General features: G+C 35.3%; 1 protein-coding gene across 1 annotated transcript; it reads left to right on the forward strand.

The window, feature by feature from the left end:
* Nucleotides 1–6,318: 6,318 nt before the first annotated feature.
* Nucleotides 6,319–11,386, forward strand: LOC306872739 (pentatricopeptide repeat-containing protein 1, mitochondrial-like; the record flags this gene model as incomplete). Its single annotated transcript, XM_079421499.1, has 9 exons — nt 6,319–6,373; nt 6,595–6,761; nt 7,623–7,763; nt 7,867–8,085; nt 8,166–8,267; nt 9,478–10,176; nt 10,287–10,403; nt 10,598–10,780; nt 11,176–11,386. The coding sequence occupies 9 exons, from the start codon at nt 6,319–6,321 to the stop codon at nt 11,347–11,349; spliced, it is 1,857 nt and encodes a 618-aa protein (XP_079277625.1). The 3' UTR covers nt 11,350–11,386.
* Between the last annotated feature and the right edge of the window lie 5,387 nt (nt 11,387–16,773).

A 16,773-nucleotide genomic window follows, 5' to 3' on the forward strand; every position in this document is an offset into this window, starting at 1 on the left:
ATTTTTTAAATTTATTTTAATTTTATTTAATTTTTTTAAATCATTGTTTTCTGTAATCTTTCCACGGACCCCCTCAAGGTACCCGAACCTCACTTTTGAAACCCCCTGATTTAGGTTATTAAAATGTTCTTCACAGTATGAAAAAATTGTTAATTTAAGAACTGTTCACTGAATTGTTCTTTGGGGAACCAAAGCATCACTTCGATCTTGTGAAATCTTTATTTTTAAGAGTGCAAGGTTAAAACCACACTGCTAGAGAACACACATTTTTGACAGCTGAAGTTACTGAGATCCAGCCACTGTGGCAAGCCACAGTCTCCACTAAATCATGACTGGAAAATCAATTCAGCTAACCATATGCAGGTCACCCACCACCAGCTTGATACGGTGCATTTGCATTTCAAGGAATGGTGTTAAATGGTTTTATTTCCTTCAAAAAGTAACATTTCTCTTCTTTTGTCGTTTGAAGTTCTGTTTTCACATTCTGATTTCTTGCTCCGGGGCAGAAAGAGCTCGGGAGATTTTGGAAGAAATGCAAAGCTGAACCCTTAAATTATCTATTACCCTCATTTAGGTCATATAGTTATCATCCTAGTTTAAAAAAACATAAAATCAACAATAATGTTGAAAAGAAGCAGAATTTAAAAAGGAGATTAAAAATGTAAGAAGACAAACACAGACATAAAATCAATTTTGGATGCATTGGAAGATACTTTTAGAAACATAATTGTTTCTGAAAACAAGTGGGATTGTGTCTTTTATTCCTACATGCTCAACATGAAAGAACCACAAACATAAAGTGTCATCTCCATGTGTGAGATCTCTCAGGAGATGCTGAGGAAACAAAACCCTTCATCCTCATCTTCTCTGCAGTATGTGGGTGGGTGCGCTCAGCAGTCTTAGGGGGCTACACACACAGATAGCAATCCTGCATTGCAGTCTGTCATAGAAGATAAAGAGAGAAAAAACTACTGACACGATACACACATACACACAGGCACAGCTCAGTATCTCACTCTTACATTAGTCTTGTTTTGAAATGTACTTACATAAGCAGCAGTGGGGAAAGCCAGAGAAGTTAACCAGAAGTGAATTTAAATGTCATGAATAATCACTTCACAGTGTCTCCATTTATACATGTCTGTGTACTTAAAATCCAAAATGTATATTTTTAAGAAATTGTACATGCAGATTATATTACTTATATAAAAAGTGTACTTAAACAGAGCACACTTTCATGATTTATAATAATGTAACTTTTTTTTTACTTGGAAGTACATTTCAATCATTATGTTCTTTGAAAAAACATTTATTGTGCTTTAAAGGACTACATTTAGTTTGATGTTGAATAACATAAAACACATTTTAATTAGTTATAATTTTAACTGTAGGGTTATTTCATTTTAGGTTAATATATTTTAAATAAATTATTAAATTAGATGCTCGTCATTACAAATATGTTTAATTTCAAAATAAATTGTGTTTAACATATTTTAATTTATAAATGATATGCCTTTAATTTATAATTTATATTAATTTATATATCAGAAATTATAAAGACATACTTGAGTGGGTCAGAAAAGCATTCTTAGATTCAAATAATTGCATTTAATATCAATTTAAACTACAGTATATTTCATTCAACTGCAAATGTATTAAGTGTCAAAAATGAGATTATATTCTTGCAATTATTTTTCTTATTCTTGTATATTATTTGTGTGAGGAGTATATGTTTTAAAAGTTTAAAAGAACATCAGACAGCTAATGTTTTTAAATACTTTATATGTTGGGAGGAGAAGACGATATTTTGTGAATGAATTTTAAACTTGAGGAATTAAATTTAGCGGATTTTTGAGATTATAAAGAATGAAAATACAGAGCAAAGATCTAAATGTGCCTTGATCGTCATGAATTTTATTTTTTTATGTCAGTTAAGCCATCTTTTCACTAATATCTCACTCAAGGTCTAATATTGATACAGAAACATTGTGGGAATACAAATGTGTTTACTGTAATAGTCTTGGCCACTATATGGCCTGTTTTGTGACATTATCAAAGCATTTTGCAGCAATATAGTGAATTTAGCCTATTTGTTTTACCTTCAGATTTGTAAATATAGGCAAGCTTAATTGTGTTATTTTTATTAAAATGTGCAAACCTGCCTCACAATAACGCTTATAGAAACAAATTCATTTTGGAAGAGTGGGATTTTTCTTGCAAAGCTTGTATGCATGTATTAAACTCGCTTGTCATTGTCAAATGAAGTTAATTCCAAAACATAATTTCAATATTAGTCACTAGTTCTATGATAGCGGTGACGAACACACGATAAGTCCTACTAATCAATCCCGCTCATCTTTTTTCTTTTTTTACCAATGTACCCGACACACCTTTTTTTTCGTTTGGTACAATTTAGAATTTTTAAATTAAATTGTACGATTCTATCAAAAAAAGTCTTATTATAAAAGCTAAATAAATAGAGTAAATAAATAGCTCGATCATTAGATTATCTATTAGTAATGTCTTCCGGTAAGGCATCATGGCGACTTCCTGTAGATACATCACGTGTGGAGTTCTAGCAACTGTTTCTACCGCATTTTATGTTTTGAAAGCGTGATATGAATAAACGAATTAGTTTTTAATTCAATATTGATGGCCAAAATGTTGCGTTCTACACTTCTGAGGGGTATTTTCACTCGGAACTCCTGTGTTAATGCTATAAAGTGCGCTGCCGCATCCTCAAATGCGCGCAGATCAGCTGTCTGTCCTTCTGAGCTGCATCAAGGACCCTTGAGGTTCATTATGGGGGGTGCACCGTGCCATGGATTACCAACCAAAGTCGGCAGTCGTGTAGTTTTTACGTGTGAGAAGGAGTACGTCGCAACACAGACGCGTGACACCAACGCCGGAGAAGGAGTACGTCGCAACACAGACGCGTGACACCAACGCCGGAGAAGGAGTGCGTCGCAACACAGACGCGTGACACCAACGCCGGAGAAGGAGTGCGTCGCAACACAGACGCGTGACACCAACGCCGGAGAAGGAGTGCGTCGCAACACAGACGCGTGACACCAACGCCGGAGAAGGAGTGCGTCGCAACACAGACGCGTGACACCAACGCCGGAGAAGGAGTACTTTGCCACCACAAATAAATTAGTATCTTACCCTCATGTGTTTTTTTCCCCAAGTTTTCTTACTTTCTTTATCAATCATTAACTTTTTTATTTTACTTGCCTGTGTTCTGATGACATTGACTATATCCTTGATACTAATTGTGTATTGCATACAAACTTGTATGTCATTGATGTCATCTCTTTTTACAAACATAATAATGAAAAAAAGACTTCATTTGCATTCTCTTGGAGATTAATGACAAATTATACACCATCAAAATCTCAATTTTATGTTATGTTCACAGCTATTTACAACAACTTCAAATATAAACACAATTAATAATTATAATCTATACACAAAATATTCTGGGATATGTCATTTTTTACTTTTGATGGTGGTAAGAATTTTAATTAACACAGCTGACTATACAATGTGTGAATAGCCTACATTAGCTGACGACTATATGCAATATTATTTTCAGGAGATTAAGTCATTTTAATAGCCTATTATTTTCAAGAAATCAACAATGGCAAAATATATGACAAAAATACTATTCTAATCACAAATTTCAAAACAATGCAGGTTCATTTTCAATTGTTTTAACTAGGGCTATCAGTAATGATTATTTTGTTAATCATCTGCTGAAGATTTTATTTATATATTTTTGGTAATTAAGATAAGTGAACAATATCTTTTAGTACCAATTAAATACATGTAATAAAGTGGCAATAATAATTGGTTGAAATAAAGTATCAAAATGTATAAACAATAAACTTACGTATTTTATGTATGATAAGAAATGCCAGCAGACGGCCTGACGATTGTTGTTAAACTTTACATCACGAGCAAACCACTGTTTATCTAATGTTTAATTGCATTTACTCTGTAATGTTTGGCCACATATTTATGATATAAATACTACAGCCAACAGTTTAAAGTTTTATTTTGAAACCTTAAACATTTATTTATAAATATATTGATGCATTCTCATGTGTTGCTGGCTATGTTTTTAAGTTGCTACAAATCATTTCAACAGCACAAGTTTTGTCCGCATTCCCAAAAGCAAGTTATTGTAGAAAAAAGTATCAAGCATAGAATAAAATAATACAAGGATCGTAAATGGTTTTGCCTCAAACTCAACTCTGTTGAACAGAACAGTACCAGAGGGTTAAAGGGATAGGATTGTTTATATTGTCCCAAACAAGTATTTATTTTTCTTGCTTCTTTGGAAAATAAAAATTAAAAGGAGACTTATGGAAGACTTTTCCATGTCCCTCAAAAATATGATTATTGAGATTTCTTAAAATAAACAATGGTTCATTGCAGAGAAATTGTGAAAACTCTTGAAACCATTAATATTTACTGTACAGCTCAGCTGTACATATTTATGTTTTCTTGTGTTTTTTCCTATGTTTTTTCTTTTTAAATTGTAAATTGATATTCTCCTTTTGATATTGATATTCAATGTAGGCTATTAGCCTATGGAAGTTTCATCATAACCTGCAGTTTTTTCTTGAACACAGTGTACGCATTTTCCTGTCTCATGTTTTCTCATTTTTCCAAAGGTACTAAATGTATAATCAAATCTAAGTAAATATTTGAATCTTCCTTTCTATTTCTGCTTGTTACTCTATTTACCAGCATTTCTTTGGATGTTATAAAACCATTTTTTCTTTCTGCCATCTACTTTTCACATTGTTTTATTAACTTCATCTCAGTCTTACCAATTTACTTTCATGCCTATATATATATAAAACTTTCCTTTGGCTACCTTTTCACATTTACCTGCCAATGAATATATCCTTACTAACTCAAGAGAATGCATTACAGTAAAACAAAACAATTTGCTTTTAATAAAACAGTCATTAATACAATTTCTAGACAATTCTGAGCCAAACAGAACATGAAATAGATAATTAACTATTAATACTTGCATTAGGTGTTGAGGCAGTTATCAAGGTGTTCAGGGTTGCATGATAATTACAGACAGGTGTGTTGGAGCAGTGTTGGAGCTGAAGTCTGTAGTAGCTCTCCAGGTGCAGGGCCGGAGACCCCTTGTCTATACAAATTATGATCTTTTTGGTTATTTCTTTCACCCACTGTTGTAGTGCAGGAGGGGTTCCATTTCATGTTTTGGAGTCTGCACATTTTGTATCTCTCCCTTATCTGACATACACCTTTCAGCACTCTCTATTTTTCCACCATCAAATATTAGTGATTCACATTTCACAAACTTACATGTAAATGGACTATATAAAACTACACTGTCAATACACAAGTTACATAAATCAATGCATTTATGTCCATTCAAAGTTAATACAAATTAATAATATTAGACTAAAACGATTCCTTATATTATAGCTCCATCTAGTGGACAAGGTTAATATCCAAGCCTTCAGGTTGCTGTTGAAATTGCTGATGATTTAGAGCAGTGGCTTTCAATCCTGGAAATAAGGGAGACTTGCAAAATGTGCAGAGCGGTGGGTCCCCAGGACCAGGATTGAAAACCACTGATTTAGAGCAGTGGTTATAATGCCAAAAATACAATTATAATAGTTCAGGAGGAGAACAGCAAATTCTAAACCAGGAGTTCTCAACTGATTAGGGCTGGAGCTAAACTCTGCAGGAAAGTGGACCTTGAAGACCATAGCTGACAACCCCTGGTTCAGAATTTGCTGTTCTCCTCCTGAGCATCAGAAATTCATACATCTATTATAACTGCTCCTCTTTTTGGTCAGAAGTTACCATGTTAGTATTCATTTGTTGTAACAAATTTAATAATAATATAATCATAAAAATCCTTTCTACCATCAACTTTTTACTGTTTCACTTTTTGTAAACTCTTATTTTCCAAAATAGATAAGCTATATACATGAAACCAAGAATGTTTTCACATAATAACTTGTTCTGCACCACATTTAATGTTGAAGATAATGTTAAAAGACTTAAAGAAAATTCAGGCAAGATCACAAAGGAACAAAAAAGAAAGAAAAATTGAGCATAGGCTCTTAGGGCCATAGCATCCAACTTAAAATAATGCCTTTAATGTTCAAAACATGTTTAATTTATTCACTTCAACACTAACATAACAGCCAATACACACACACACACATACATAATACATTAAATAAATGTAGAATTCTTATGGATTATTGCCACTTGTTAGTTAACTAATTACTGTAAAATCTGTATGTATCAGGCGTCATGGAATGCGACGTACATAGAGACGACGTATGTATCAGGCGTCATGGAATGCGACGTACATAGTTCAGACGTACCAATCACACGTCATTTTTTATGTAAATTTCTCACGTACGCCGCCGTCACGTCGCCGCCTAAGATTGGTTCTACAGTGACGTCGCCGTGACGTCGCCGCGGGACTATCGTCTGCCCTCCCTATCAATCCCATTCAAAATTTGACACGGTCTGACGGCGACGGAAGGGTAGACTGCTCCTTCTCCTTCTCCTGCTGAGCCTTAGAACGGCACGGCCTGCCCCTCATACCAGAGCAGCAGCTGGATCTGAAACACAGAGATGCGGATGAAGATGATGCGCAGCTGCTGGAAAAGTTCAAGTCCAGAACAGGTCGGAAAAATACGACATACTGGTATTTCCTCCAGTGCAAACGGCTCATCAAAGAGGACAAAGTACGTCGTCAGAAATATCTTTACTGTGGCAGTAAGTTACAATGATGCCGTGATGGGATCAGACTTATATCCCTTGTATAAAAAAAGCAGCGCACTTATTGTATTCAATGTACTTCAGTCTTAAAATTATATTAAAATTGTATTTACAGATAATAGAGTATTCATTAGAAGGCCACTTAAATGCACTTCAAGAGAGACAAAACTTTTATCAAACTAAACTAAAGTTCCCATCACATTACAAGTTTTAATTTAAAGTGTTGTTTAAATAAATCTTTCGTTGAGATTTAAAGTACACTTCTTTTGATGTGCTGACTAACATACTGATGGTATGATTTAAGTGTAGTGAATGTTACATTTAAAGTTACAATATTTTACTAAACCACAATTTTGTCATTACAAATGTATAATTACAAATATATTAAAATGCCTAATTTACAAGGTTCAATAATACAAATTAATTTAAAATATATTTTAGTTTACTACATGTGCCTGTCATTACATTTGGCAGTACACTTTAAACATATTTCAAAGGTAATATAATTATGTAATTACATATGTACTCAAGTCCTACTTAAGTGGGTTGAAAAAATGTTAATCTAATTGCATTTAATATAAATTTAAACTAGGATAAATTTTCACTTCATTTCAATGAACATGCAATTGTTAAAAGATTATATATTAGTACACACTTGAGTATGCACAAAAGTATATTATTTTAGTAATAAGTACTCTATTGTGCTATTAGCATTTTTTTGTATACAAGTGCCATATAAATGCAAGTGTATGTCAAAATATGTATCTCTGTTCCATATAAACTAATACACATTTTAATTAATTAATTAATTTTTTGTGTGCGTGTAGCTGGCCGAGGCATTGGTTCTCTTTGAGGCTGATATGCTCAAAGGTGAGAGGTTACGACCTGAGGAGTACAATTACACTGTGCTCATCGGCGGATGTGGACGTGTCGGCTTCCTAAAGAAAGCCTTCCAGCTCTACAGTAATGTAAGGTGACAATGCATTTTCACATGTCATTATTTATATTAGGTGCGATGCATGAATGACACACTTGATCTTTGAATAACCCTGCTTGAATATTATCACTCAGATGAAGAAGCGAGGGATCGAGCCATCCGATGCTACATACACCGCGCTGTTCAACGCATGTGCGGAGTCACCATGGAAACAATCAGGGCTGGAACAGGCATTGAAGCTCAAGCAAGAGCTTCTGAAGAAGAACATCCCTCTCAGTGCCATTTCCCAGCATGCTTTGCTCAAAACAGTTGCTTTTGTTGGAGATCTGAAGTCGTGCTTTCAAATTCTGCGGGTATGACTAATTTTGATATTATAGCTAATGTGAAAATACCTAGTGATGTGATGATTTATTGTATTTTTATGCATGTATAGGAGATGCTTGAAAATGGACAACCCATCACACAAGAGACATTTCATTATCTGCTGATGAGCTGTGTGAAGGACAAGCAGCATGGATTCAGACGTGCTTTACAGGTACACCTACTGACTAGAAACGCATATTAATAGTGATGCACCAACATCAGTTTAAAAAGTTCATTTAGCCAAAAACTGAAACCTAAAATAATGTTTTGGTTAATAAAATGTATACTCTTTTATGTTGTGTTTCTAAGATGCTAAAATAAACCAGTCATAGTGAATTTCTTTGAAAGCTTCATCTGAACAAATTTCACATATTGCTACACTTACATCATTTTTGGTGACGTGCTAAGTAATATGTGACCCTGGACCACAAAACCAGTCTTAAGTCGCTGGGGTATATTTGTAGCAATAGCCAAAAATACATTGTATGGGTCATAATTATAGATTTTTATTTTATGCCAAAAATCATTAGGATATTAAGTAAAGATCATGATCCATGAATATATTTTGTACATTTCCTACTGTAAATATATCAAAACTTTTTTTGATTAGTAAATATGCATTGCTAAGAACTTCATTTGGACAAATTTAAAGGTGATTTTCTCAATATTTTGATTTTTTTGCACCCTCAGATTCCTGATTCAGATTCAGATTTTCAAATAGTTGTATCTCGGCCAAATATTGTCCTATCATAACATACCATATATAAATTTAAAGCTTATTTATTCAGCTTTCAGATGGTGTATACATCTCAATTTCGAAAAATTGACACTTATGACTGGTTTTGTGGTCCAGGGTCACATATAGATATAAATTTCAGCAATTGAAAATATTTGTTTTATTTGTTGATAATATTTGAAATAATATATTTTTTTATATTATTTAGTTTTCAGCCAAAAATATTTAAAGTTGCCAAAATTTATATCCATATTACTCACACGCACCATCTTTCTTTCTTACGTGTTAGCACAGTTTTTAAGTTCTTAAAGGGATCGTTAACCCAAAAATGAACAAATCTGCATGCATGTTTGAGTTTCCTTGATTAACAAATGTAAATCTGTTCGCAAGACTTGGTTTAAATCGCTTGATTCATATGAATTCATGTAATAATGCCTTTCTGACTTTTTTGGATTACCTGGACTTTCAATGGAGGGATAGCAACCTCTTAGCTTTCATCAAGAAAATGTCTTAATTTTGTTTAGAAGATTAACGTTATGGTTCTTATTTGTTTGGAATGACATGAGAGTGAGGGAATGGTGACAAATTTTAATGTTTGGGGGAACAATCCCTTGAAGTATTTCTTTTATTGTCATTTGTTCTGTAGGTGTGGCACCAGATGCTTAGGATTGGAATAAAACCAGACACTCAGAATTACAACATACTCCTGCGGGTGGCACGGGATTGTGGGATAGGTGATCCTGGTTTGGCTTCTGTGCTACTACTGAAGAGAATAGAGGAAATGACCCCAAAACTCACAAGTGGAAGGAAAAGCCATAGGACAAAAGCGAAAGAGGAGATGTCGTGTCAGCCCTTAGATATGGATGCATTTGAGAGTGAGCTGTTTGTAGACACACAGAGCCATGGACAAGCCAAAGAGGCTGATTTCTGCCTTCCAAAGGAAAAAGATCAGTGCAAAATAGACGCATCTCAAAATGAGACTCAAATGCTGACTGTATCACCAAATGGCTCTCTGACCTGTCAGCCACAAAGTTCACGTCTCCCAAATCTTCTGGATCCTAGCACTTGCCACACAGCTGTGGTTGCCTTGGGACCTGTGAACAGTGCTTCGGATAGACTTGCTCTGATTGGAAACCTTGAAGGTTTTTTGGAGAAAATGGCCAAAGATGGACTGGAGCCCAGCATCAAAACCATCACACTATTGGCTGATGTCATGCAACCCGGCAGCCAATCAGTGCAGAGTTTGATTAATGTGGCCAAAAAGAGTGCTGTCACGCTGGATGAGACATTCTTTAACATTATGATCAGAAGGGTGACCAAAGCTGGAGACTTGAGCGGGGCTAAGGTTAGAAATGCATTTAATCATCTGTTCATAAAGTTCCAGTTCCAGTAAAGTGCCTGCCAAATGAATAAATGTAAATATGTAAAAATTATAACTGATTTCTTTCTTTTTAGGCTGTAAAAGCCCTTATGGTTAACAAAGGGCTGGTTGCGAATGCCCAGACGTTCTGTAGTATTGCTCTGGCTTGCCGTAGACAAAAAGATGCAATGCAGCTGCTTACTGAAATGGAGGTATGAAAACCAATCCTTTTATTATTAATTTTCATTATTACTATACTTAAGGTTTCCTCTTATTACAATTATCAACTATTTCCAACTTTCTTCTAAATATTTGAAGGTGCTTTTTTTTGCATCAATTCATTCTTTTGTTTTTTTGCATCAATTCATTCATTCTTTTGAAAAAACAAAAAAATTTGTTTTTTCAGTCTTGTGGACTTGTGCCGAACACTCATGTTTACAGTGCCCTGATCAGCCAGGCGGTTAAGCGTTTGGACTATGCTTATCTGCACGAACTTCTTCAGCACATGCACAAACTGCAAGTGCCGCCCAATGATGTCATCATCAGACAGCTGGAGTTTGCAGCTCAGTATCCTTCTTCCTATGACAAGGTTAGAAACTGAAAATATGAGACAATCTCATATCAAGCAAGATGTAAGATTGAAGATTTGTATTTGTCACATACACAGTTATATACAGAATACAAAGTGAAATATAAACCTAATCAGCTACTTCGGCTGTGCAGTAAGTATAAATAATAGATAACATAGTAAGGTAAAAAGAAATAACGTAAGAAAAGTGAAATATAATGAATTAATGAAATAAACTTTAAGGAGTGTAATTATTACATTTTAATTATTATTTATTCACTTAACTTAAAAGCACATCTAGGTTCAGTAAAATCAAATGCATGTGCTTCGTGAGTGTTTTTCACGTTATTGTGCTATGAGCACGATTGTAATGGACTACTATGGATTAATTATGCCTTTTATATTTCTTTCTTCAGTTAAAATCACGAAACATATACCTAGACAAGATTGATGGCTTCCGTGGTTTTTACAAACAGTGGCTGGAGTTCATGCCTGGCCAGGAAACACCGCACCCCTGGGAAAAATATCGATCCCTAAAACCAGAAACAGAACAAGATGGACTCACCTCACAACATCAAGTTTCTGAATAAATCAAATTCCTGTATTTTGTACTAGTAAATTTGTGTGACACGCTTTCTTGAGCTTAACTGTGAATTTCTGAGGCATATTTTGCATATGTCTTGTAACAAATGCTTATATATATATATATATATATATATTAAATGTTTGTATTTATTTTTGTGTTGTCTCATTCTTTAAAAAATTAAATTCCAAAATTACCAATTGATACAGTAACCCAAATCTTTATTTATGCAACACCAAATTTGCAAGATATTTCAGTTGGGTTTGCTTCCTACCTTTGAAAGGAATAAAGGAAACATTAGATATCAGGTCACTGTTGTTGTATTTTATCTGAATTACAATAAACAGCTGTAGAAGTAGTTATTAGAATGATATAAGACTGTGCAAGTAATTACTTTAAAACTGCAAATCTAGGTCATTTCCGTCTGAGCAGTAACTACATACAGGTATTTTTTTCATCAAACAGATTGTTTATTAAAGCAGTTTGTTAATTTATTAAACTGCCATCAGAATGTGTAACATGTATGTCCCCTGGGAATGTTTGACCCTCAGAAAAGACTGAATTAAAGGTTATTTTTTTTTAAATAGACCACCTGGTGGGATTCCACAATTAGTATAAAAACAGGTGCAAGTGTTCTTTAATTATGGCCATAGGTGTGGTGAAATTGGAGTTGCATGATCACTGGTCAAAAGCTGATAAGAATGATGTATAAAAATTGAGACCTGATCACCAGAGACATAACAGAAGAAATCTTGACTTTGTTGCTTTGTTCAATAAAGTCTGGAACTCTGCCTCTTCATTCACAAGACAGAAAAGATTTTTCTCAGTACACTGTGTGAGCCTGCATGTTTCACTTCAGCGCTTCTGTGAAAACAATCAAAGCACAAGCTTGCCCTTATCACTTTGTGGTACCATTAAAAATGATTAATGTGATGTTTTGACATGTTTTTAAAAATAGGCTATTTGGCAGTCCGCCATCCTTACAAAGAGAGCAAGTGAAATAACTAAGTGTTTGAAGATGAGCCAAAAAGAACATCTGTAACTGACATAATTGTTTATGTACTGTATAAGAGCGGAAGCTGCGACTGGATTTATCAGACGTTCAGCTGCTATCTCGGCTTTGCAGTCATCTGGAACTCTGGAACTTTAGTGATTTTTTTCAAAGAAAGAAGATACTTTTTCCATGGCAGCCACCATTAAAGAGATACCAAATAGTTTGGTAAATAATGTTATGGAGAGAAGTATTCCTTGTCTCCAGAATGCAGTATTCCGAAAGTCAAAATAAGACATTATTGAATAAAGCCGAGATGACAGTTGTCCCATCTGAATCTCCTCAGTTCAAACCTCCATCCATTTTTGTTATCAGTTGTTGAGCAATTATCATATAGCTAATTTTTTCTGCTTTTCACAATTAAATATCACTCCTCTTAGCCTTTTTTTCTAATAGGGTCTATAGAGTTTTGCTAGTTGGTGTGTTTATAAAAATAGCCTTTTATTTAACCCTGGTGGTTATATATATTTAATATAACCACACAGAGGTTTTAGACTTCCTTTACTTCCACATCCTCATCATCACCCATCTGTTCTTGAGTGCAAATCATCTTTAAATCACAGTCACTGTCAAATTGGCTCCAAGGCCTTCAAAATGTTTCTGGCTTTAACACAAACTACTTATACATTTGTTTATTATACCTTGAACAAAAATATCCCAACACTTCTACAATTGTTTAGTATTGCATGCTAGACACAAATATTCCATCAATAATTGTGACAGATAAATGGCGGATGATTATTTAAGAAACTGGGAAGCACCCTGATTTACACTCATTGGTTATACAGGTTGGGAAGAAATGTATAACAAGAGAGTTGCAAGTGTGACTGTTAGATGTTCTGCAGGCGTCTCGACTTTGTTGTTTTGACTTGAGAGATTCTTTTCAAAAAGAGAGAAGATTGTCTTCTACAACAGGAAAAAAGATGTTCTCTCAACTGAGATGTGAAAATTTTCACATGATAAATCTCTCTATTTGATGTGCATTTTGGTTGGAGTGGATATATAGTATTGAATAGGTCTACGTTTTTTTTTTTTTTTTTTTTGGCTTAAATTACTTTTTTGTAATGGTATTTGCAGAGAGTCATTACATTTTTTTTTTCATAAATACAAGATACCTATATTGCATGAAGATATTACACTTACACGTACTCCTTAATCCAAAATCTGTTGTAGAAAATCTTCACTCTTTGTCCAAAATAATGGGCTCTAGTCAAGATGATCCAGATGCCAAAATCAGACTTTATTGGGCGAGATAACTAATCCAGGATGCACAACATCTGACTACACTTGCATCTCTCACTTATATACAATTCTTAACCAATGATCTTGTTGCAAGTGTGCTTTCCTGTTTTTTTTTTTGTTTTTTTTGGAATCTCCCCACTATTCCTGGCAGTTATTTTGGTGTTTTATACATGTACCAGTCTCTCTAACTGCCTGAAGCTATTATACAAGTATACTCCTTAAAGCATATTTTGGTAAAGCATAATTAATTTTTGACTGTGCATAAGTGTGAGATGCATGTGTGATAGTCCGATGTTATGCATCTCGACTTTGTACGTCTCTACCAATAAAGTCTGATTTTGGCATCTAGAACTTCTGGACTTAAGAGTTTTTTAACAAAGAGAGAACATAATAGCTTTTATAGGATTAAGGAGTACATGTAAGTGTTGAATTAAAAAAGTAAATCTTCATGCAATAGCTACATGTCTGGTACATGTCCAGTGACTTGTGTTATACAGTCTGTGCCTGGCTATGCAACAGAGAGGGGAGACCACGCGGATTATTTGATTTCAAAAATATATTTATTAAAGAATAAACAACTTAAAGTAAATAAAGTCAGTGTAATTGTTAAACTTAAAAGACAAAAACATATGCCATCAGGGTATATGAAGTGTCGTGCAAAAAGGAAACAAAATCAGCAAAAGCGGTGCAGGAGAGAAGGAGAAGCGGCGGCCCCTTCAACCAGGGGCTCGTTCTTCGTACGTCGCTAACTCAGTTAGCTGGATTTGATTGTTGACGATTTGGCATGATCTTGGATCGTTTGGTTCTTCGACGCTCATCCAGGACTTGCTGTCATAGCAACAGGTGCGCAAGCTTAAACCTGCTCGGGAGCAGGCTTATTTCATGTAAACAGGATTAGATCGCGGCTTTATAAGCGGAGGAGATAGGGAAGTCTGTCGCAACCATGTCTTGCCCGTTTTTACGAGAGCAACCTGTTGCGGAAGGTGCGAGGATAATTCGCAGAGCTTTTAGAATTAATCGCATTTTGCGACACAGACAGGATCCATTAGCACAGGGCGATAGTGTACTTTTTGAAAGATATCGTTTTTCACGTGAGGGTGTCATTTACATCATAAACTTGTTAGAACCTCATATTAAAAGTTCTAGCAGCTACTCGTCGGAGTCGGGCTTTAACAACACAAACTGTGTGCATCGCGTTGAGATTCTTTGCGAGTGGCACTTTCCTGTACACTATTGGGGATGCGGAGAACTTGGCCAAAAGTGCTGTCTGTCGTGCCATTCGTAAAGTTTACCTGGCGCTAAAGCAGTTTTTATGTGTTTTTGTAGTCTTTCCAAGCCACTTAAGACCCCAAGTTGTAAAACAGAGCTATTTCGCAATTGCAGGTACATTCTACTTGTTAATGAAGATCGTATGAATATGACCACACTAGTAAATATAAATCGATTGTCCCCCAGGCTTCCCTAATGTGATTGGTGCCATAGACTGCACACACATTCATATCAAGGCCCCACCAGGCCCCAATGAAGGGGATTTTGTGAACCGAAAGGGGGTTCACAGTATAAATGTGCAGGTGAGTTAAGTATCACAATTCTTAATATTTTATATTGGTAATATATACAATGTATTCCATAAGTATGCAGTTGATTGACTACAATGTCTTAGATGGTGTGTGACTCTGTGTCATATCACAAATGTGGAAGCCAAATGGCCAGGATCTGTGCATGACTCAATTTTCAGAGAGTCACAGTTATGCACATTATTTGAACGTGGTAAGGATATTAATGTCATGCTCACTGTATTACACACACACTTATTGTGGGCCTAACAGAACTGCATTTTACCATTGTACAGGTGATTACGATGGGATCCTGGTTGGAGACAGGGGCTATGCCTGTAGGCAGTATTTTATGACTCCATTCCCTGACCCCAACCCTGGACCACAAACCAGTTACAATGCAGCTCTAGCCAGGACAAGGGCACGCATTGAAATGACCTTTGGGCAACTAAAGGGAAGATTTCAGTGTCTGAAAAGTCTGAGGGTTGCACCTGACAGGGCATGCGACATTGTCGCATGTGCTGTATTACACAACATTGCCACCATTAGAAAGGAGAGGACCCCTGTGGTGGAAGTGCAGCCTGATGATGACCTCCAGCCAGTGCACTTGGATCAACCTAGTGGCAGAGCTGCACGGGACAGGATTGTGGAACACCATTTTTGAGAATAATTTAATAAAAATTTAGACAAATAAAAAAAAAGACAAGGCAAATATGGATTCAGTGGTTTTTATTAGTTGTTCTTTGAGAAAAAAAAAACAAATTAGGGTCATCTTTTGCCTGCAAAGAGATATTGTTATGCAAGGTCAACAGTAGTGCTCTGAAATGTGAAATGTTTTAGTACTTACTCTGAAGTTCCTTTTGCAGCAACTCTATTTCTAGAGCAATTTTCTTCTTCATTAGCTCTTGGAGCTCCATTTCTCCCCTCAGTTTTTGTTTTTTTAAATGCAAATATTCAACCTTTTGCTGTAGGCTACGTTTATAGAGGGAACGGATGTCACCCTGTGCCATTTGCAGAGAAAATAAATTAGACTCAACCCATACAAAAAAAAAAAAACTGAAAGTAAAAAAAGTCTGCACAGTCTGCCTCTGTGCAGACTCCTGCAACTCATATTGCGGTCAAAAATATAAAGGACATTAGTTGATAAGTTTATAGGGTATATTATATAGTGCATTTTTATGTGTAGTCATGCACTTACAGGTACTTCCTCCAAAGGACACTCATCCGAGAGGGTCTCTTCACTGTCCTGTGCAATGAAAATAAATGGTATGACAAAGTGATACGGTGTCTCCACTATTGATATTGATTTCACTATTGAGAAAAAAAAAACAAAAAAAAAAACGACAAGTCCACTTACTGCACATGCTTCAGCCACCACTTGCATGGGAACAGGTAAAAGTGTGGGTGTGTTATGTAAAACTGCACAGAAATAGAGAAAGAAATAAAAATTCATTACAATGAGGTACACAGGAAAAGAAACATAGAAACTTTTTAGTCCCCCCCCCCCCCATTTACTCAAAGTAGGTTTAACTGCCTTCCTTTCATGCCAATGCAATTCAACACTACTCAAGATTTACCAGTT

This window comes from Barbus barbus, assembly GCF_936440315.1.
Source record: "Barbus barbus genome assembly, chromosome: 7".
Taxonomy (NCBI): Eukaryota; Metazoa; Chordata; class Actinopteri; order Cypriniformes; family Cyprinidae; genus Barbus; species Barbus barbus.